At 48.5% G+C, this 21,799-nt stretch overlaps 2 protein-coding genes across 8 annotated transcripts; one reads left to right on the forward strand and one right to left on the reverse strand.

The window, feature by feature from the left end:
* The first annotated feature begins 310 nt into the window (after positions 1 to 310).
* On the forward strand, positions 311 to 6,660 carry LOC138824070 (kelch domain-containing protein 8B). 6 transcript variants are annotated; one of them, XM_070017758.1, is made up of 8 exons: positions 311 to 464; positions 710 to 806; positions 1,354 to 1,426; positions 2,064 to 2,578; positions 3,730 to 3,894; positions 4,470 to 4,694; positions 4,857 to 4,958; positions 5,798 to 6,660. In XM_070017758.1, the coding sequence occupies exons 4-8, from the start codon at positions 2,194 to 2,196 to the stop codon at positions 5,992 to 5,994; spliced, it is 1,074 nt and encodes a 357-aa protein (XP_069873859.1). In that variant the 5' UTR covers positions 311 to 464; positions 710 to 806; positions 1,354 to 1,426; positions 2,064 to 2,193; the 3' UTR covers positions 5,995 to 6,660. The 6 variants fall into 6 exon arrangements, with proteins under 6 accessions (XP_069873859.1, XP_069873860.1, XP_069873857.1 ...); XM_070017759.1 differs by having other exon boundaries at positions 728 to 848; XM_070017756.1 differs by having other exon boundaries at positions 728 to 806.
* Positions 6,661 to 7,933: 1,273 nt separating this feature from the next.
* On the reverse strand, positions 7,934 to 21,689 carry LOC138823943 (uncharacterized protein C3orf84-like). 2 transcript variants are annotated; one of them, XM_070017454.1, is made up of 5 exons: positions 21,549 to 21,689; positions 20,604 to 20,857; positions 19,689 to 19,802; positions 9,304 to 9,360; positions 7,934 to 8,350 (listed from the first exon to the last, which is right to left on the reverse strand). In XM_070017454.1, exons 2-5 carry the CDS (start codon positions 20,685 to 20,687, stop codon positions 7,934 to 7,936), a joined length of 672 nt encoding a protein of 223 aa, XP_069873555.1. In that variant the 5' UTR covers positions 20,688 to 20,857; positions 21,549 to 21,689. The 2 variants fall into 2 exon arrangements, with proteins under 2 accessions (XP_069873555.1, XP_069873554.1); XM_070017453.1 differs by lacking the exon at positions 21,549 to 21,689 and having other exon boundaries at positions 20,604 to 20,687; positions 20,783 to 20,806.
* Positions 21,690 to 21,799: the final 110 nt, after the last annotated feature.

A 21,799-nucleotide genomic window follows, 5' to 3' on the forward strand; every position in this document is an offset into this window, starting at 1 on the left:
GGCCTCTTGGTTCCAGCTCAGAACGATCCTCCCCAACCCCAGACACCCTCCCAGCATAACAGCTTACCAAGGCGCCCCCCTCGATCGCACCCTAAATCCTTGCAGGCCCAAGTGTCTATCCAAGAAGCCTGTAGGTCCGTGTGTGGCCGCGCGCCCTGCTCCGGCTGTGGCGTGTGCAGAGTTAAGGCGGGAGGAGGTTTCCTCTCCCCCCCCACTCCCGCCCCCCCACCCTGAATCGGAGGGGAGAGGAGGGGGGGAGGGGGAAGAAGCAAGGGGCGGACCCGGTGCAGCCCCGCCCCACGCCGGAGCCGGTGCGGAGCCCCCGCCAGATCCCAGCTTCAATCCCTAACCGGAGCCGGGGCGTCAGCGGAGGTGGAACGGGCTGGACCGCCCCCCACCCCCCCACTGTCTCCCCATCCACCCAGTGCCTTGGTGACAACAGAGACCACCCCCCACCCCGTAGGGTGAGTGAGTCCCCCGTGGGAACCCGCGCTCAGGGGAAGAGTTTGGGGGGTGTGAGGCATAGCGCCCCAAGTCTACTCTAGCCAGACCCCGCCCCCACCCCTTCTTCCAGCTGCCAAGTTTGGGGCCCTCTTTTGTCAGGTCCAGGGGTGCTTAGTAGTGGAGTCTCCATTGAAAAAGGGGAGGCTGGGGGGGGGGGGAAACACTTGAAGAAACTGATTGATCCTAACGTGCTCAGAAATCCCAGCTGCTTTTTGTCTTACAGAAAATGCCCTGGACCCTCTTGGGACCCTTCATTAAATCAGTTTCCCCTCTGGATCCAACCTGCTGGCCTGGGCAAACCCGTGAGCCTGAAATGTCAAGAGTAGAGTGGAGGGGCTGGGAAGGTGGTTAGTGGCTTAGTGGAAGTGGTTTGCCTTGCATGCATGAGGCCCTGGGTTCGATTCCTCAGCACCATAGAAGCAGAAAAAACTGGAAGTGGCCCTGTGGCTCAAGGGGTAGAACACTTGCCTTGAGCTGAAGAGCTGAGGTACAGCGCCTAGGTGCAGAGTTCAGGCCCCGTGACTGGAAAAAAAAAAAAAAAAGATTGGAATCCTGAGGGCTAGGCCTTAGATCTTGGTCAGTGTGTGTGTGTGTGTGTGTGTGTGTGTGTGTGTGTGTGTGTGTGTGTGTGTGTGTGTGTGTGTGTGTGTGTGTGTGTGTGTGTGTGTGTGTGTGTGTGTGTGTGTGTGTGTGTGTGTGTGTGTGTGTGCCAGTCCTGGGGCTTGAACTCAGAGCCAGGGCAATCTCCTTGAGCTTCTTTGGCTCAAAGCTAGCTCTCTAGCTCTTGAGCCACAGGGCCACTTCTGACCTTTTCCCAGTAGTTAACTGATTTTGAACTACGGTCCTCAGATCTGAGCCTCCTGAGCAGCTAGGATTACAGGCGTGAGCCACCAGGGGCCCCGCTGGCCTTGGTCTTTTGCTGGTGAGTGTGGATGAACCCTGTGAAATGGTCCCCAGAGGAGGAGTTTAGTTCTTTTTTTTTTTTGTTCGTCTTGGGGCTTGAACTCTGGGCCTGGGCACTGTCCCTGAGCGCTTCAGCTCAAGTGCCACTTCCAGTTTTCTGGTGGTTCTTTGGAGATAGGAGTCTCACAGACTTCTCGTGCCCAGGCTGGCTTTGAACCACGATCCTCAGATCTCAGCCTCCTGAGTAGCTCGGATGACAGGGATATGACACCAGCACCGGGCATGGAGTTTAGTTCTTGATAGCACTTGGGGGAAGGGTCCCCTCACTTGTATAGGGGGGGGAAGGATACTAGGATGAAGAATCCTCATCTAGTCACCTTACTTCCCCCTTAGATCGGGTTTGATCCAGTAGGTCCTGGTTGTTAGAGCAGGGGTTGAAGAAAAGCCCTCTTAATCCTATAGCCAGAGAGGAATCTACCTGCGTGTTGAGTTTGTCTTCCCACTCCAGTGGGGTCTCCCCAGTGGTATGCTAGGCAAAGAGGGGAGGTCTTTTCTCATCAGGGATTTGGGGCTTCCCCTGTCCTCCACTCTGAGTTGCTCATCTGTTTCCTGAAGAACTAAGCATTAGTCCTGACCCTTTCCCCTCTTTCCTGCAGGTGAAGAAGCCACAGTCGTGGACTAACGGTTACACACTCCCTGCAGCCCTAGTAGAATCAAAATGTGGCCCCATCACATTCTCCTAGTGAGGTTCGTCGCCTGAGAAGAGAGCATGGCTTGCCACTGGCCATGAGCAACATGGCTGCGGGTGGTGGCCGGGCCTTTGCTTGGCAGGTATTCCCTCCCATGCCTACTTGCCGTGTCTATGGTACAGTGGCCCACCAAGATGGACACCTGTTGGTGTTGGGGGGCTGTGGCCGGGCTGGATTACCTCTGGACACTGCCGAGACTTTGGACATGGCCTCACACACGTGGCTGGCGTTGGCACCCCTGCCCACTGCCCGGGCTGGTGCAGCCGCTGTGGTTCTGGGGAAGCAGGTGCTCATGGTGGGCGGGGTGGATGAGCTCCAGAGCCCAGTAGCTGCGGTAGAAGCCTACCTGGCCGATGAAGGCCGCTGGGAGCGTCGGGCTACTCTGCCTCAAGCAGCCATGGGAGTGGCCACTGTGGAGAGAGGTGAGTGACCCCCCTAAAATGAAAAAAAAAAAAAAGATCCATTAGGTACTCAGACATCCTCCATTCTGTTCTTTCCTGTCTTGGTCCTTTACTCTCCAAGACAGGACAAGAGATGCCCAGGATATGGCTGAGCCCCTTCAAATCTAGTCCTACCTAGAGTCACAGTAGCCTGCAGTTGAGCTGTCTTTTCTGGCTATGAGATGGGAAACATATAGCCCAAGCTGGCCTCCAGAAGGATGGGAGACCCTCCCCCCTCCCTCCGTCCCCCATCCCCCCACCTCCAGCCACCATCTTGCCCCATTCTTCATTTCTCAGAGACATTAGGGGGTGTGGCCTAATGACTCTCCTGGTTATAAATAGTCAGGGTGGAGGAGGGGAGCAAGGCCTTGGCTTAGAGCCCAGCAAGTGCTTAAGTGCTTAGACTATCCCCCTCCCAACACACACACACACACACACACACACACACACACACACACACACACACACACACACGATTTTGACATAGGCAGAGGCTGGAGCCGACCTGGGGATGGTTGCCATGGAAGCCCCCAGCTGACTTGTCCATCATTCCAAGGCCGCAAAAACACACTATGAACTAACCTTTACTAAGGCCTAAAATAAGGCAAGAATCTTCTCTAGGGTAAGGTAAGGCTGTGATGTAGTGGTGCTGGCTGGATGATTGGGGTTAAAAGCTTGTAGTCCAAACCTCTCTTCTAGCCTATACCTCAGCTCCCAATGGATCCCCAGAGTCTGATTTCGAGATTAAGCTGGGCTGATCCTCCTTCTCCTTTCCCCCATATGCCACCCCCTCTCCTGCCCCCAGGGGAGTCATATCTACCTTGTGGCCTCTGGTCTGACCATCAGGTCCAGGCCAGCCTGCTTAGATGCCAGACTTAGTTGCCATAGCGTCTCCAGGGAGACGGAGCTGGATTATAATTAGATCAGCTGCCTCCTGCTCGTCACTTGGAGGGTCCCCTGGCCAGAGGAGGGATCCCAGCTCTTTTTAAGTTACCATTCCAGAAAGGTTTCAAATAAATATCTGGGTCTCTATCCACTCCCATCAGCCCCAGGGGCCTGACCAGGGCAAACTTGTCAGTGTGGGATGCCCTAGCCAGGTTGGGGTACAGCCTAATGTGTTCTTTTCTACACAGATGGTTTGGTGTATGCTCTAGGGGGAATGGGCCCTGACACAGCTCCCCAGGCCCAGGTACGAGTCTATGAACCCCGCCGAGACTGCTGGCTTTCGCTCCCCTCCATGCCCACTCCCTGCTACGGGGCCTCTACCTTCCTGCATGGGAACAAGATCTATGTCCTGGGTAAGGGCTAGGGGATGTGTGAAGACATTTCAAAGTCTCCATCCTGGAGACTTCTGGCTGGAGTAGGGATCAGGATGAGGATGAGTGTGGAAAAACTTCGAAGGAGGTGGGGAAGAGGATAATCCAGGCCTACTGTAAAGTTCTAACCTCTCTTGACCCTGCTGGGGTTGGAAAAATCAAACCCAGCCAGGTGCTGGTGGCTCAGGCCTGCCATCCTAGCTCCTCAAGAGGCTGAGATCTGAGGATCACAGTTCAAAGCCAGCCCAGGCAGGAAAGTCTGTGAGACTCTTATCTCCAATAAACCATTCAGAAAATCAGAAGTGGTGCAGTGGCTCAAGTGGTAGAGCGCTCACCTTGAGCTGAAATGCTCAGGGACTGTGCTCAGGCCCAGAGTTCAAGCCCCAAAACCAACAACAACAACAAAAATCAAACCCAATGCCTAGGGGTCTTGTGGGGGTCACTGTGCAATACCACTGGGTATGGGAAGCTCAGGGGAGACAGATCAGTTACCCAATAAATGAATATCTCACCAAACCCACTCAGCTCCCACCCAACTGCTCCATTTCCTTTGCCAGGAGGCCGCCAGGGCAAGCTCCCAGTGACTGCTTTTGAAGCTTTTGATTTGGAGGCCCGTACCTGGACCCGACATCCAAGCCTGCCCAGCCGCCGGGCCTTCGCTGGCTGTGCCATGGCTGAAGACAATGTGTTCAGCTTGGGGGGTCTGCAGCAGCCCGGGCCCCACAATTTCTACTCTCGCCCACATTTTGTCAACACTGTGGAGATGTTTGATCTGGAGCATGGTAAGCAGTGGCTATGTTGGATGGTCTTATTCTCTGTGGGAGGGAGGGGCATTGTGTGTGTGTGTGTGTGTGTGTGTGTGTGTCTGTGTCTGTGTCTGTGTGTGTCTGTGTGTCTGTGTCTGTGTTTATGTGTATTTAGGTTTGATATCTTCTCTCCTGCAGGATCCTGGACCAAACTTCCCCGTAGTCTACGCATGAGGGATAAGAGAGCTGATTTTGTGGTTGGCTCCCTTGGGGGCCACATCGTGGCTATTGGGGGCCTTGGTAAGTCTCTGGGACAAGGGAGAAGAAAGGAACATAAGACAGGAAAGATTTGGGTGCTGGTGGCTCACCAGCTACTGTCATCCTAGCTACTCTGATGTCCTGTTTATTTTATTTATTTCGGTCGGTCATGGGGCTTGAACTCTGGGCCTGGGCGCTGTCCCTGAGCTCTTCAGCTCAAGGAATCCTAGCTACTCTGGAGGCTAAGATCTGAGGATCATGGTTTGAAGCCAGCCCTGGCAGGAAAGTTCCTGAGGCTCTTATCTCCAATTAATCACAGAAAAAGCTGGAAGTGGCACTGTGGCTCAAGTGGTCGAATGCTATCCTTGAACAACAGTGGCTCAGGGATAGTGCTCAGGCCCAGAGTTCAAGCCCCAGGACTGGCAAAAGGAAAAACAAAACAAAACAGGAAAGAGTAGCTCCTACCAATTGAACCCCTCCCCTCCCCATTTCTGTGGTCTCTAGGGATCAGGACTCTCCCTCCCTTCTATTTTCTGTGTCTCCAAGGATCAGGACTTTCCCTGTTCATAAAACAGTCAGGGTGTACTCTGTCTGGCCCAATTCTTAGGGTGTCCCCTAGTACTTAAATAGGGATGTGTGTGTGTGTGTGTGTGTGAGAGAGAGGGGGGGGGGACAGTATAGAGGCCAAGGACACAGAGAATAAATGATCACTGAATGTGTGACCTAGTGGACAGATCAGAGTATGAATGAATGCATGCATGAGCCAATGAGGAGCAAAGCACTTAGCCTATCTTGCAATGATAACTATTGGATCATGCACTGGCTTTCAGGGAGCAAAAAGGCCTGGGGCACCTTACAATCATCCCTCTCTCTTCCTGCAGGGAATCAGCCATGCCCTCTGGGCTCTGCAGAGAGCTTCAGTCTTGCCCGAAGGCGCTGGGAGGCACTGCCTGCTATGCCCACAGCCCGCTGCTCCTGTTCTAGCCTCCAGGCTGGGTCCAGGCTGTTTGTGATTGGCGGTGTGGCCCAGGGTCCCAGCCAAGCTGTAGAAGCACTATGTCTGCGAGATGGAGTCTGAAGGACTGGTGGGACTGGTTCATTGGAGCAGCTCAGGGGAAGCAGGTGTCTGACTCCTTTTGTAGCAGAGGGAGCGCTCTGTGGCTGTGTGGGGGTGCAGGAAGCACTAGAGGTAGGCACTGAGGCACACAGCCTTCCGTGATTGGGGCTGGAGAGCCTTTGTCATTAGCATACTGTCTACTCACACTCCCTTTACCACCGTCTAGTCATGAACCATACCTAGCTCAGCTGTTGTCCTAGAAACTTCTTAGACCCTCTATCCAACTGGGAAGTGAGAGGAAAGCTGGCCTTAAACCCTATTCCCCCCTCCCCCAACACCTTAATCATACAGTTGATGAGGCCTACCCCAGTGGCCATTCCTGAAAAATTTTCAACTGTTGACCCGCCTCGAGGGTCTTAGTAGATCCAACGAGTGTTCAGAGTAGTGGGGGACAGAGGTGAATGGAAGACAGAATGTGGGAAACTACCAGAGGGCCAGGGGAATGCTGGCTTTGAGACCTTCCACACTGATGCTTTGTATGACTTTGGGGCAAGTCATTCTGTGCCTCAGTGTCCTCATCTTTATAAATGGGGATCTCTGAAACCTTCCTGCCCTACCTACCTCACGGGGCTGTTGTGAGGAACCAGGGAGTTTGGATGTAGAAGTAAAAATACTGCTAAAATCTGATGTGGACTCCTCTATGTTGCTCTCAAAAACCCCTACTTGGGGCTGGGAAGGTGGCTCAGTGGTAGAGTGCTTGCCTTGCATGCATGAGGCCCTAGGTTCGATTCCTCAGCACCACAGAAGCAGAAAAAGCAGGAAGTGGCTGTGGCTTAAGTGGCAGAGCGCTAGCCTTGAGCTAAAGAGCTGAGGGATAGTGCCCAGGCCCAGAGTTCAGGCCCCACGCCAACCAAAAAAACCCTGCTTTCCTTTAGAGTATCAAAGGACTCTTGGATCTACCTTCTGCACCTGTAATGACTTGGTGTCTCGGTCCCATTGTGTGTGTGTGTGTGTGTGTGTGTGTGTGTGTGTGTGTGTGTGTGTGTGTGTGTGTGTGTGTGTGTGTGTGTGTGTGTGTGTGTGTGTGTGTGTGTGTGTGTGTGGTGTATGCCTGTCCTGGGGCTTGAACTCAGGTCTTAGGCACAGTCCCTGAGATTTTTTGCTCAATGCTAGTACTCTACCCCAGCACTACTTCTGGCTTTTTTTTTGGTGGTTCCTTGGAAATAAAGTGTCTTATAGACTTCCCTTCCCAGGCTGACCTTTAAACCACAATCCTCAGATCTCAGCCTCTGGACCATTATAGACATGAGCCACCAGGGCCTGGCTTCAGCCTTAATTTTTTGTTTTGTTTTGCTGGGGTCTTGAACTCAGAACCTGGGCACTGTCCATGAGCTTTTGTGCTCAAGGCTAGCACTGTATTACTTTGAGCCACAGCCTCATTTCCAACTTGGTAGTTAATTAGAGATACGAGTCTCATGGACTTTACTGCTTGGGCTGGCTTTGAACCATGATCCTCAGATCTTAGCCTCCTGTGATTACATGCTAAGATTACAGATGTGAAATCACACTCTGGAATTACAGGTGTGATCCACTGGCACCTAGCTTACTGGAAATCAGCCTCCTGAATGCCATCCATAGAATTTTTTTTTTGCCAGTCCTGAGGCTTGAACTCAGGGCCTGGGTACTGTCCCTGAGCTTCTTTTGGTTCTACCACTTTGGTCTACCACCACTTCTGGCTTTTTCTGTTTATGTAGTACTGATGACTCGAATCCAAGGCTTCATGCATGTTAGGCAAGCACTCTACCACGAAGCCATATTCCCAGCCCTCCATACTTTCTTAATGCCCAGGTCCCCAGGACCCCACCTAACACACGTATATGAACATAGATATTCTAGGCCTAGGGAATCACAGCTCACTGGCCCCCTTCCCTAGGCTAGCAAGTATGAACAGGCTGGTATATCAACTATTCTTCTTTAATGATTTGGACCAGTTTAGACACTCAGACACTCCAGCATGAAGGTAATGCTGCAGTAGCTTGGGTTTCCGGATGTCTGGGAGGTCAGGCAATGTGTCTGTGGCTGGCTTTTGGGAGTCTTCCTTGTTGATGCTGCAGTAGTCACTGTGGGCTAACTGGCAGAAGTTTTGCTGGTAGGTGGTGTTGGCACAGGGAGGCTGGACTTTCATAAAGTCCACGAGGCGCTGGGGGATAAGACCAAGTTGTGGGCCTGGCCGGAAGTCAACCTGGTAGGAAGATTTTAGAGGTCGCTGACGGCTCAACTCCAGCTCGTTGGGTGCCCAGCGCAGGAAGGTATGACGCTGCCACAGACGCTCCAGATCTTTCCGTCTTCCGATTCCCTGTAGCAGCCAGTAGGGGCCCTTCTCAACGGTACGGGCCCTTGGCCCACAGTCTTGGCACCAGGCACTTCCTTGGATCCCACCTAATCCTAAATCTACTTCGTGATGCCCAGATTATGTTTGACTTCTCTGACCTGTACCCTGGTTTCTTTGGCCTACCTTCTCAGAGATGTCATCCATGAGAACACGGTGGTCTCACAGTTTTTTGGGGGAGGGGGGTGTTAGAATAGAGGGAGGTGCCAGTCCTGAGGCTTGAACCCTATGCCTGAGTGCTGTCCCTGAGTTTTTTTTGTTGTTGTTGTTTGTTTGTTTGTTTTTTTGGTGGGTCATGGGGCTTGAAGTCTGGGCTTGGGTGCTGTCCCTGCACTCTTCAGCTTAAGGCGAGCGTTCTACCACTTGAGCCACAGTGCCACTTCTGGTTTTCTAGTGGATTATTGGAGATAAGAGTCTCATGGACTTTCCTGCCTGGGCTGGCTTTGAACTACTGAGATCCTCAGATCTCAGCCTCCTCCATAGCTAGGATTAAAGGCGTGAGCCACTGGCGCCCAGCTGTCCCTGAGTTTTTTGTACTCTTTAAGCCATTGCTCCACTTCTGGCTTTTTTGGGGGGGAAGGATAGCTAATTGGAGATGAATCTCATAGGCTTACCTCCCCCCAAGCTGGCTTTGAACTGTGATCCTCAGATCTCAGCCTCCTGAGTAGCTATGATGACAGGTGTGACCCATCGGTGCCTGGCCCACCACAGAATATCTACATACTGTCAGACAAGCTAGCAAAGGAAACCAATAGCTTTGTCTAGGGGATGGGCTTTTTCCCAAGAGGAGGATGGTGAGGGAGAAATAGACGGTTGTCTACCTGTTGAAGAAGCCATCCCTTCCCCCCAAGGTCTTCTCTCATCTACCCTACCACCCACCTCTGTCTTGAACTTCAACATAGGCTGAGGGATTTCTCCCTCTCCTACTTTTTAGCACTCACTTTGTCGAAGGAAATGCGGTTGTCATGCTTGGAGAAGAAATGCTGCTTAGCTGGTTCCTTGGAAAACAGTAAGAAACAAGGTGAAGGAAGACAAATCATGCTTCTCTGTGCCCACAGGAAATTGCTTAAGGGTCCATTGTAGAGGAAAGATTTAGGAACCACCACCCCTAAACTGCCAATACCTTGAAAAAAATAAAGCAATACCTTAAAATGCTTGGGATATCTATTCCTGGGATTTGCCCTGAACCAGAAGCTTCTGGAGCCGTGGACTGAGGATCAGGCTTGAAGCATCTGAACATCCTGCTGTTTCTGAGCCCCCTTTCATCTAGATTGCCTACATTTGGGGTTTCAGTTTCTTCTCCTAGTCACATTTTTTCTCTGACAACATATCCTTATTCTAACTGTCTAACAGACTTTCCTACCCTGTCCTGGCTTCAAATTGTGATCCTCAGATCTCAGCTTCCTGAGTAACCAGGATTAGAGACATGAGTCTCTGGTGCTGTGCCCAGCTTGGAAACTAAAATATCAGTTTCTAGCTCAAGCTATCTGCAGAACTCCCAGGCTCAACAGCCAACTACCTATTGATCCATGTGTTTGGAGATGACTTGTCAGGCACTCCCAGGCTCAACAGCCAACTACCTATTCTCCAGCTGGGTAGTTAGGTAGTTGGTAGTTAGGTAGTTGGCTATTAAGCCTAAGAGTGTTTGACAAGTCATCTCCAAACAAATAGATCATACATCAAATCCATTCTAGCTATTGCCCCTCCCAGTTCAGGCCATAGGCAGCTATATCTTGCCAAATCTGCCAATCCAATCTCCTTGAATTTTTTTTTTTTTTTGCCAGTGCTGAGGCTTGAACTCCAGAGGTGGGCACAGTCTCTGAGTTCCTTTTTTTTTTTTTTTTTTTTTGGTCGGTAGTGGGACTTGAACTCTGGGCCTGGGCGCTGTCCCTCAGCTCTTCAGCTCAAGGCGAGCGCTCTACCACTTGAGCTACAGCGCCACTTCCGGTTTTCTTGTGGTTTATTGGAGATAGGAGTCTCACAGTCTCTCCTGCCCGGGCTGGCTTTGAACCGCGATCCTCAGATCTCAGCCTCCTGAGTAGCTAGGATTACAGGCGTGAGCCACCAGCGCCCGGCTCTCTGAGTTCCTTTTGTTCAAGGCTAACACTCTACCACTTGAGCCACAGCACCAATTGTGGCTTTTTCTGTGATTTATTTGGAGATTAGAGTCTCACAGACTTTCCTGCCTAGGCTGGCTTCAAGTCATGATCCTCAGATCTCAGCCTGCTGAGTAGCTAGGATTATATATGTGAAATCACTGGTGACTGGCTGGGAATTTTTTTTCCTGATACAAAGTCATGCTATGAACTCCAGGATGCCTTTAAGCTACCTGGCTTCTTGCCTCAGCCAGAATGCTGGGATTACTAATACATACCACAATGCCCAGCCTTCCTTAGTCTTCTCTTAAACTCCATATCCAATATGCCCAGAAATCCTGTTAAAACTTTCATGAAAACAGCAGAGCCAAGACCACGCCTCAATATATCTAGGGCTTTCTCTAGTTCAAAACCACTTTCCTCACTTGCCTGAAATAATATTTTGAGGGCTGGGAAGGTGGCTCAGTGGCAGAGCACTTGCCTTGCATGCATGAGGCCCTGGGTTCGATTCCTCAGCACCACATAAGCAAAAAGAAAAAAAGCCAGAAGTGGCGCTGTGGCTCAAGTGGTAGAGCGCTAGCCTTGAGCTGAAGAGCTGAGGGACAGCACCCAGGCCCAGAGTTCAGGCCCCACCACTGGACCCCCCCCCAAAAAAATAATATTTTGAGTTTCTTTTCTTTCTTTTGTTAGTCCTGGGGTTTAAACTCTGGGCTTGGGCACTGTTCTTGAGCTCTTAAACTCAAGGCCAGTGCTCTGCCACTTGAGCCACAGCACCTCTTCTGGTTTTCTGGTGGTTTATTGGAGATAGAGCCGGGCACCGGTGACTCACGCCTGTAATCCTAGCTACTCAGGAGGATGAGATCTGAGGATCACGGTTCAAAGCCAGCCTGGGCAGTAAAGTCCATGAGACTCTTATCTCCAATAAACCACTCAAAAACCAGAAGTGGCACTGTGGCTCAAGTGGTAGAGCACTTACCTTGAGCTGAAGAGTGCAGGGACAGCGCCCAAGCCCAGAGTTCAAGCCCCATGACTGACTTTTCCTGCCCAGGCTGGCTTTGAGCCATGATCCTCAGATCTCAGCCTCGTGAGTAGCTAGGATGACAGACATGAGCCACCAGTGCCCAGCATTTTGAGTTTCTTGACTAGTATTCTTGTTTTCAAGCTCCCCACTTCAATCTAGTGTGTGTGTGTGTGTGTGTGTGTGTGTGTGTGTGTGTGTGTGTGTGTGTACTGGTACTGGTATTTGAACTCACATCCTCAGGTTCTAAAGCTATCATTCCTACCAATTGAGCCATATCTCTAGTCTGGCATTTTTCTGGTTATTAGAGCTAGAGGATCATGGACTTTTCTGCTTGGGCTGGCTTCAAACTGCGGTACCTCAGTTCTAACCTCCTGAGTAGCTAAGGTTATAGACATGGGCCACCAGCCTAGTGGCAGAACCAGCCCTGGTAGAACCAGTCCATGAGACACTTACCTTTAATTAACCACCAAAAAGTCAGAAGTGGAGCTGTGGCTCAAGTGGTAGAGCGCTACCCTTGAGTGCAAAAGCAATAAGGGAGCCGGGCGCTGGTGGCTCACGCCTGTAATCCTAGCTACTCAGGAGGCTGAGATCTGAGGATCGCGGTTCAAAGCCAGCCCGGGCAGGAAAGACCGTGAGACTCCTATCTCCAATAAACCACCAGAAAACCGGAAGTGGCGCTGTAGCTCAAGTGGTAGAGCGCTCGCCTTGAGCTGAAGAGCTGAGGGACAGCGCCCAGGCCCAGAGTTCAAGCCCCACGACCGACAAAAAAAAAAAAAAAAAAAAAAAAAGCAATAAGGGACAATGCCCAGGCCCTGAGTTCAAGCCCCAATTACCAGCATAGAAACAAAACAAAGAGGGGCCTGGAAGGTAGCTCCGTGGTAAAGTGCTTGTCTTGCATGCATAAGGCCCTGGGTTCGATTCCTCAGCACCACATAAGCAGAAAAAGCCGGAAGTGGTGCGTGGCTCAAATGGTAGAGTGCTAGCCTTGAGCTGAAATGCTGATGGACAGCACCCAGGCCCACAGTTCAGGCCCCATGACGGACAAAAAAGAAAAAAGAAAAAAAAAAACACCAAAGACTTATGAACATGTAAGTTTAGCTCAGTTGTAGAGGATGGGGCTTATCATGTACAAGGCTATGGGTTTAATTCCTAGCACCAAGTGAAACAAATAACATTCCCAAGTGAAACAAATAACATTCTCTTTTAGAAAAAAAATTTTCAGAGCTTAGAGTTGAACAAGAAATTCTTTTTTTTTTAACAAGAAATTCTTGCCGGGCACTGGTGGCTCACGCCTGTAATCCTAGCTACTCAGGAGGCTGAGATCTGAGGATCGCGTTCAAAGCCAGCCCAGGCAGGAAACTCCATGAGTCTCTTATCTCCAATAAACCACCAGAAAACCAGAAGTGGCGCTGTAGCTCAAGTGGTAGAGCGCTCGCCTTGAGCTGAAGAGCTGAGGGACAGCACTCAGGCCCAGAGTTCAAGCCCCACGACCGACAAAAAAAAAAAAAAAATTCTTAGACTTGACACCAATATCAAAAGCCATAAAAGAAAAATAAATTGGACCTTATCAAAATTTAAAAAACAAGCCACACACCAGTGGCTCACACCTGCAATCCTAGCTACTCAGGCTGAGATCTGAGGATTGCAGTTCAAAGCTAGCCCTCGAAGGAAAGTCCATGAGACTCTTTTTTTGTGTTGTTGTTGGTAGTGGGGCTTGAACTCTGGGCCTGGGCGCTGTCCCTGAGCTCTGCAGCTCAAGGTGAGTGGCCTACCACTTGAGCCACAGTGCCACTTCCTGTTTTCTCACGGTTAATTGGAGATAAGAGTCTCACTTTCTTGCCCTGGCTGGCTTTGAGCCATGATCCTCAGATCTCAGCCTATTGAGTAGATAGGATTACAGGTGTGAGCCACTGGCTCCCAGCTTGTGAGACTCTTATCTCCAATAAGCCATCCGAAAACCGGAAGTGGCCCTGTGGCTCAAGTGGTAGAGCACTAGCCTTGAGCTCAAGAACTCAGAGACAGTGCCCAGGCCCAGAGTTCAAGCCCCATAACTGACAAAAAAACAAAGCATTTTTCCCTGACAGAGTAAAACTCATAGCTACCTCAGGAGGCTGGAAGCAGAAGGATTGTGGTTTGAAGTTGGCCCAGGCAGAAAACTTTGTAAGACTCTACCCCCAATTAACTAGCAATAACAACAACAAAACCAGCCTGGAGGTGTGACTCAAAAGTGGTAGAGACCCAGCCAAGCAAATAAGCTGAGCAAAAGCCTGAAGTACTGAGTACAAACCTTATAACTAGCAAAAAAGAAAAGTAAATATGAGGAAGATTTAAAAAGGAAAACCACAAACCACACATCCAAGAAAAGGCTAGGATCTAGACTACATGTATATTTCTAGGAAGCTGAGTGCTGCCTGTAATCCTAGCTAGTCAGGAGGCTAAGATCTGAGGATCACAGTTTAAAGCCAACTTAGGCAGGAAAGAAGTCCATGAGACTCATCTCCAATTAACTACCAAAAAGCCAGAAGTGGAGCTGTAGCTCAAAGTGGTAGAGCACTAGCCTTGAATACCAAAGCTAAGGGACAAGACCCAGGCCCTGAGTTCAAGCCCTAGTACTGGCACAAAAGCAGCAGCAGCAGCAGCAACAGGAGAAGGAGAAGATAAAAGAAAAAGAAAAATACAAACCACATATCCGAGAAAAGTCTAGGATCTATACTCTATGAAGAATTCTAGGGCTGAATATAGCACTGACTTAGCATGCACAAGGTCTTGAGAACTTGGGGGTGGGAAGAGAAGATGATCAAGTTTAACATCTCAACAGCAAAATAAGCAACTATCTAATTAGAAGACGAGCAAACAACATAAAGATATTTCACCAAGGAGGATGTACAGATGGCCAAAGACACATGATAAGATATTCAACATCATTAAACATTCGTTCAAATGCAAATCCAAATCACAACGAAATATCACAACACATCTATCAGAATGGCTAAAATTAAAAATGGAGATAATTTCAAATGTTCGTGGGAACGGAGAGAAACTAGATCATTCATGCATTGCTGGTGGAAATGGAAAATGGTATAGCCACACATTGGAAAACAGCTTGACAGTTTCTTTAAAAAGCTAAACATGCAACTACCATATGACCCAGCAATTATATTTCTGGGCATTTATCCCAGACAAATGAAAACTTATGTTCATCCAAAAAAAATCTGCACACAAATGTGCATAGCAGCTTTATTTGTAAGATCCAAAACTAGAATCAGTTCAGAGCCTTTAATAGGTGAATGGTTGAACAAACTGGTACATATGGATCACAAACTACTACATAATAATGGAATGAAATTGATACACAACTTGAATAACTCTCCAGGAAATTATGCTGAGCAAGAAAATCTAACCTCCAAAGGTTCCATATTTCTTTTATATGGAATTTAATATATATATATATATATATTTACTAATATATAAATAGATACATACTAATATTTACAGTAATATGTAGTACTGAGGATTGAACTCAGAACCTTGCATCTGATAGGCAGCCTTCTTACCATTTGAGTAGCATCTCCAGCCCCCCCACTTTTTTTTTTTTTTGGTCATGGGTCCTGAACTCTGGGCCTGGGTGCTGTCCCTGAGCTCTTCAGCTCAAGGCTAGCACTCTACCACTGAGCCACCTTCCCAGCCCCCCTCCAGCCCCTTTCTTGACTTTGTTATTTTTATTTTGTTGGTCCTGGGGCTTGAACTCAGGGCCTGGGCACTGTCCCTTAGCTCTTCAGCTCAAGGATAGTGCTCTACCATTTGAGCTACAAGGGCCACTTTTGGTTTTCTGAGTGGTTTATTGGAGATAAGAGTCTCATGGTCTTTCCTGCTCGGGCTGGCTCTGAACGGTGATCCTCAGATCTCAGCCTCCTGAGTAGCTAGGAGTACAGGCATGAGCCACTGGTGCCTGGCCTATTTTTATTTTTTGTTTTTGCAAGTCCTGGGGCTTGAACTCGGGGCCTGGACACTGTCCCTGAGCTTCTTTTGCTCAAGGCTAGCACTCTACCACTTGAACCACAGTGCTACTTCCAGCTTTTTCTGTATATATGGTACTGAGGAACGGAACCCAGGGCTTCATGCATGCTAAGAAAGCACTCTACCATGCTAAGCCAAATTCCCATCCTATATCTTGAAGATTTTAGCACACACACTCATGAACACACTTTTTTTTGTGTGTGTGTGTCAGTTGTGGGGCCTGAACTCTGGGCCTGGGCGCTGTCCCTCAGCTCTTCAACTCAAGGCTAGCACTCTACCGCTTGAGCCATAACTCCACTTCTGTTTTTTTCTGCTTATGTGATGCTGAGGAATTGAGCCCAGGGCCTCATGCATGCAAGGCAAGCACTCAACCACTGAGCCACCTTCCCAGCCCAAACACACATGTTTGCAAATAAAACTGGGGAAAGCTGAACCAGATTGGTGGTTTGTAACCTTTACAATGTTCTGACTGTAATATTATACTGTAGTTTACAAAATGTTATTGAGGGAAACTGGACAAAGCATAAAAACAATCTCTATTAATTTCTTATAATTGCTTCTACATCTGTAATCTTTTTCTTTTGTTTTTGGGTAGCACTGAAGACAAGTTTGCTAGGCAGCCCCTCTACCATTAAAGCCATGCCTCTAGCCCCTCTTTGCCTTGAATATTTTCAAATTCGAGTCCCACATTATGACCAAGCTGGCTTAGGTTTCCCTATTCTTATTTGTGCTACCTATGTCACTGGGGATGACAGACAGAAGCCACTGTGGCCCTACCATTATGCTCCCTCTGTAGTTGGGATAACAGGTATGTGCTATAGCACCCAGCCACTGGTAGAGATGCAGTCTCTTGAACTCTTCCGCCAGATCTGGCCTTGAACTGTAATCCCTTGATCTCCACCTCCCAAGCAGCTAAGATTATAGATGTGAGCCTCTAATCCTGGCTCAACCATCTTAATGAAATCCCAGCTATAATCATCTTAATGAAAACTTCAATTGAAAAAAAAAAAAAAAACAACCGGGGAGCCTAGATGAAGTTCCACTGGATCTCTAAGTCTCTCCCCTGTCTCTAGTCTCAGCTAGAGAGTTGTACAGTGGTCTCAAGTGAATGCCTCTATTTGGAGGCAGATCTGACTCTGAAGGCTCATTATTCTTACAATGATAGGATAATCTACTGACTCCCACTGATTCAAATTTTGCTCTCTCACAGCTGTGGGAACATAGTAAGAAGCAATCATTTCCTTTTTTTATTTTTTTGCCAGTCCTGGGGCTTTGGACTCAGGACCTGGTCATTGTGTCCCTAAGCTTCTTTTGCTCAAGGCTAGCACTCTACCACTTGAGCCACAGAGCCACTTCTGGTTTTTTCTGTGGATGTGGTATTGAGGAATCGAACCAAGGGGCTTCATGCATGCTAGCACTCTACCACTAAGCCACATTCCCAGCCCAGTCATTTCCTTTTTATCCATGAAGTTCTGGGTATTCTTGCCCCTGAAGAAATTTATTATTTGCATATTTCTTTTTCTGTGTGTGTGTGTGTGTGTGTGTGTGTGTGTGTGTGTGTGTGTGTGTGTGTGTGTGTGTGTGTGTGTGTGTGTGTGTGTGTGTGTGTGTGTGTGTGTATGCGAGCATACGCTAGTACTATAGTTTGGCCTGGAAGCTGCCCTTAGCTCTTTTGCTTAAGGCTGGTACTCTACCACTTGAGCCACACCGCCACTTCCAGCTTTTTGATGGTTCATTGGAGATAAGAGACTAAGAGAATTTCCTGTCCTTGGCTGACTTCAAAGATTGATCCTCAGTTCTCAGCCTCCTAAATAACTAGGATTTCAGGGCAGAGCCCAGAAATCTATTTATCTGCCTGCACATCAAAGGAAAGTGGTTGTTCTATCTTGAAAAGGATTTAAAGCACCATAGCTGAAATCAGTCCACTGAAATTTGGTTTGTCTCAGCAAGTGAGAAAATAAAATATGTACCTTCCCTGGGTAATCCTATTAATTAAAACAGCTTTAAATTAGAAAGAGCCAAGAGACTTGACATTTATTCAACCTGAGCCTGAGACACAGAGATCATGCTATTTGGAGCTGCTTCTAATACCAGTAAATTCTGCAACTCTTCAGTTTGATCAGCAGCTGAAATCTGTCCCTTATGCATCTGGTCTGTTTCTAAGGGGCTGGGTTTAATATATTTGAAAGGGATGTTCTGGTCTCTGGGATGAAAGATATCACTGAGAGCTAATAGTTTGAGCTGTAGTTTGTTTCTGTCCCTGGATTGCTCCAACACCCATCATTCTTTTATATATATAATTTTTTTTCTAGTCCAGGGGCTTGAACTCAGGGCCTGGGCCTTATCCCTGAGCTTCTTTTGCTCAAGGCTAGCACTCTACCACTTGAGCCACAGCGCCACAGCTTATTCTGTGTATGTGGTACTGAGGAATCGAACCCAGGGCTTCATGCATGCTAAGCAAGCACTCTACCACTAAGCCACATTCCCAGCCTTCACTTATCATTCTTTTTTTTTTTTTTTTTTTTTTTTTTTGTCGGCTGTGGGGCTTGAACTCTGGGCCTGGGCACTGTCTCTCAGCTCTTCAGCTCAAGGCGAGCGCTCTACCACTTGAGCTACAGCGCCACTTCCGGTTTTCTGGTGGTTTATTGGAGATAGGAGTCTCACGGTCTCTCCTGCCTGGGCTGGCTTTGAACCGCAATCCTCAGATCTCAGCCTCCTGAGTAGCTAGGATTACAGGCGTGAGCCACCAGCGCCCGGCTTCACTTATCATTCTTAAAAGAGAAGTGGCCCGGCACATGTGCCTCATGCCTGAAATCTTAGCTATTCAGGAAGCTGAAATCTTGAGGATCACAGTTCAAAGCCAGCCTGGGCTGGTGAGACTGTCAACAAATGACCCAAAAGCTGGAAGTAGAGGTGTGACTCAAGTGGTAGAGCACTCACTTTGAGCTGAAGAGCTGAGGGACAGCACCCAGGCCCAGAGTTCAAGCCCCACGACAAGAAGAAGAAGGAGGAGGAAGAAGAGGAGGAGGAAGAGGAGGAGGAGGAAGAGGAGGAGGAGGAGAAGTTATGATTGAAACTTTTTTAAAAATCAGTCCTGAGGTTTAAATTCAGGGCCTGGGTTTTGTTTCTGAACCTCTTTGTGCTCAAGGCTAACACTTTACCACTTGGGCCACAGTGCCACTTCTGGCTTTTTCTGTTTATATGATATTGAGGAATTGAACCCAGGGCTTCATGCATGCTAGGCACGCACTCTACCCCTAAGTCACATTCCCAGCCCCTGGACTGGCTTTGAACCAAGATCCTCAATCTCAGCCTCCTGACTAAGTTAGGATTTCAGGCGTACACCACCAGCACTTAGGTCTTTCTAGCTTCTAGAAGCTCTGCCTCCCCTTATCTTCGTTGACCCAGCAGTACTGATCTTTTGGTTGTTATACTGTGAGACAAATCTTTTCCCAAGGCTTCCATAGCCACTTGTTATCAGCAAATTCTCCTGAATACGCTTTCCCATCTTCCTGAACTACCTACGTGGGCTATGGTACCCAGCCATCTTCTGCATAACTTCCCTTCCTGACAAGAGGAAGCCCAGATGTTCAGTCTCTCTTGATAATGTGTCTCCAAAAGGGCTTAGAAAAGCCAGGTGCTGATGGCTCACACCTGTCATCCTAGCTACTCAGGAGGATGAGAAGTGGGGATCATCGGTGATCAAACAGCCTGGGCAGGAAAAGTCCCTGAGAGACTTTTTTTTTTTTTGGTTGGTTGTGGGGCTTGAACTCTGGGCTTGGGTGCTGTTCCTGCGCTCTTCAGCTCAAGGCGAGCACTCTACTGCTTGAGCCACAGCATCACTTCCAGTTTTCTAGTGGCTTATTGGAGATAAGAGTCTCATAGACTTTCCTGCCTGGGCTGGCATTGAACCGCGATTCTCAGATCTCAGCCTCCTGAGTAGCTAGGATTACAGGCGTGAGCCACTGGTGCCTGGCTCCTGAGACTCTTATCTACAATGAACCACCAGAAAACCAGAAGTGGAGGTGTAGCTCAACATGGTAGAGCGCTAGCCTTGAGCCCAGAGAGGCAGAATAGCATGTAGGCCTTGAGTTCAAGACCCACAACAGACCAAAAAGAAAAGTACTCTTAGGACCTGCGAGAGACAGGAACTGGCCCATTCCTTCCCACCACCGTTAGGGCTGCCTTGTACCTGACTTCTCTTCAGAAATACTGCTGGAGGCTTGGGCTTGGCTGCAAGGCGATATTCTCCAGCACTTTCATTCTTGACTTGACCTCTGTAGTGCCCATAGAAACCACTGTTGTGCTAGAACAAGGTGGGCATGAGAGGTAAGGCACAACTCACATCCCTGTCCTGGGTCCTAGACTTCAGGGGCCTGAACATTCCAGAGAAGTCTGATCTGAAGTCAGACCAGACACCCTGGGAAGCTGGCCAACTCACACTTTCCCAAGGGAGTATTTAACCAACAGAGAATTTCTGGAGAGACCTTAGGAGAAAAGCACCAGCAGAGGACAGAAATGAGATCTCCTTGTATCTCTGATAGATCCAAGTAGGAGCTGTACTTTTTTATTTTTTTTGGGGGGGGTCAGTCCTGGGGCTTGAACTCAGGGCCTGGGCACTGTCCCTGAGCTGCTTTGTGCTCAAGGCTAGTGCTCTACCACTTGAGCCACAGTGCCACTTCCAGCCTTTTCTGTGTATGCGGTACTGAGGAATTGAACCCAGGGCTTTATATATGCTAGGCAAGCACTCTACCACTAAGCCACCTTCCCAGCCCTTTTTTCTTCTCTTTTTTTTTGCCAGTCCTAGGGCTCAAACTCAGCCTGGTCGCTGTCTCTGAGCTCTTTTTTGCTCAAGGCTAGTTCTCTACCACTTAAGACACATTGCTACTTCTGATTAGAGATAAGAGTTTCACATGCTTTCTTGCCCAGGCTGGCTTTGAACTGCAATCCTCAAATCTCAGCCTTCTGAGAAACTGAGAAACTGATGACAGGTGTGAGCCACCCTTACCTGGCTGAAACTTTATTTCACCCTCATGACTCACTCAGATTTTATGCACAACCCCAGGCATGGGCAATCAGGATTCAGTATAAAGTGCTTCACTCTTACCCAGGAGCCTACTAAAGCACTTTGCATTTGTCCAGGAAGGGAGCAGAGAAAGCAAGCTTTCTTCTTGCCTTTTTGAGGATACATCTGAGGACAGAGAATTTCAAGGAGGTCAACTTCTTGTTGCTTAGTGACAAAAGGAAGTTGTGACTCCACAATGCTGCTGTTTGTTGAGGTAGCACCTGGCCCATTGCTCTTTTGTCCTTGGCTGCTCTGTTTCTTCTCAAAGGGAGAAATCTGTGTCTTGGCATTATCAACTGTGGAGAGCACTTATATAAACACGTACCGCTCTGATGGACTCACAGCCAATGAAATATTAAAGAATGTGTTCAAGGCAAAGCCAGTGCTTGAAAACCACGCCAGCCTACGGCTAAAGATATAAATTTAGAAAGCATTCCATGGATTCAAGAGAAAGGGTCAAAGAGGTTTTGTGGCTCTTAGGATAAAATTACTGCCTCAGAATAAAGGCTCTGCCAAATCCTTTTAAGAATTTAAGGTGATGGGAAATGCCAGTTGTGACAGATGATGGTTACAAAGGCTTGAACGGAAGATTGTGTGTGTGTGTGTGTGATGCTGAGAATGCAGGCCAAGGTTCTAGCATTTGCTAGACAAACACTTGTTCACTTAGCTATATAGGCTCACACCTTTACAACTCTTTTTTACATTTTGAGACAGGCTTTTGCTAAATTTCCCAACATGATGATCCATCTAATCTTAGCCCCCTCCTGCCCCCCTCACCCCCCCAGGCAAGATCCCAGGCAGCTGCCACCTTGCCCAGGTTTCCATGATTCTTGTTCGTAGTTATAGATACCCTGTCATTCTCGAGAATTTTATATATTGGAACCATAAAGTATGCATTCTTTATAATTTTTTTTAGCTCCTATTAGTTATACAGAGTAGAGATTCAATCCCTCAATTCCACTCGTGTACAATAGATTCTAATCTCACCGTCTTTACCACAGTCCCTTCAGCCCCTTTCTTTCCTGAGGATTAATTCTGGGTCCTTTTTCATCCAGCATAATTTGAGATTTCTCAACATCGTTTCTATCACTTGCTCAGTCTTCATATTAGTTTTTTCCCCCCATTAAATGGAAAAATCTCCTATGTTCCTCCCCCCGCACTCCCTACACCCCTCCCTCCATGACCCCAACTGCTCTTCTCTAGTTTCTTCCACCAGATCCTCTGCCACACATTCTGGT

This window comes from Dipodomys merriami, unplaced genomic scaffold (assembly GCF_024711535.1).
Source record: "Dipodomys merriami isolate MVZ:Mamm:240054 unplaced genomic scaffold, mDipMer1.0.p SCAF_125, whole genome shotgun sequence".
Taxonomy (NCBI): domain Eukaryota; kingdom Metazoa; phylum Chordata; class Mammalia; order Rodentia; family Heteromyidae; genus Dipodomys; species Dipodomys merriami.

Coding starts and splice junctions, on each gene's coding strand:
- LOC138823943 (XM_070017453.1), bottom strand. Junction 9,361..19,688: donor TATTTCTGAAGAGAAGTCAG/GTACAAGGCAGC, acceptor CTGTTTTCCAAG/GAACCAGCTAAGCAGCATTT. Junction 8,351..9,303: donor ACCGCATTTCCTTCGACAAA/GTGAGTGCTAAA, acceptor ACCGTTGAGAAG/GGCCCCTACTGGCTGCTACA.
- LOC138824070 (XM_070017758.1), top strand. CDS start 2,194: ATGAGCAACATGGCTGCGGGTGGTGGCCGGGCCTTTGCTTGGCAGGTA. Junction 2,579..3,729: donor AGTGGCCACTGTGGAGAGAG/GTGAGTGACCCC, acceptor TTTTCTACACAG/ATGGTTTGGTGTATGCTCTA. Junction 4,959..5,797: donor CGTGGCTATTGGGGGCCTTG/GTAAGTCTCTGG, acceptor CTCTTCCTGCAG/GGAATCAGCCATGCCCTCTG.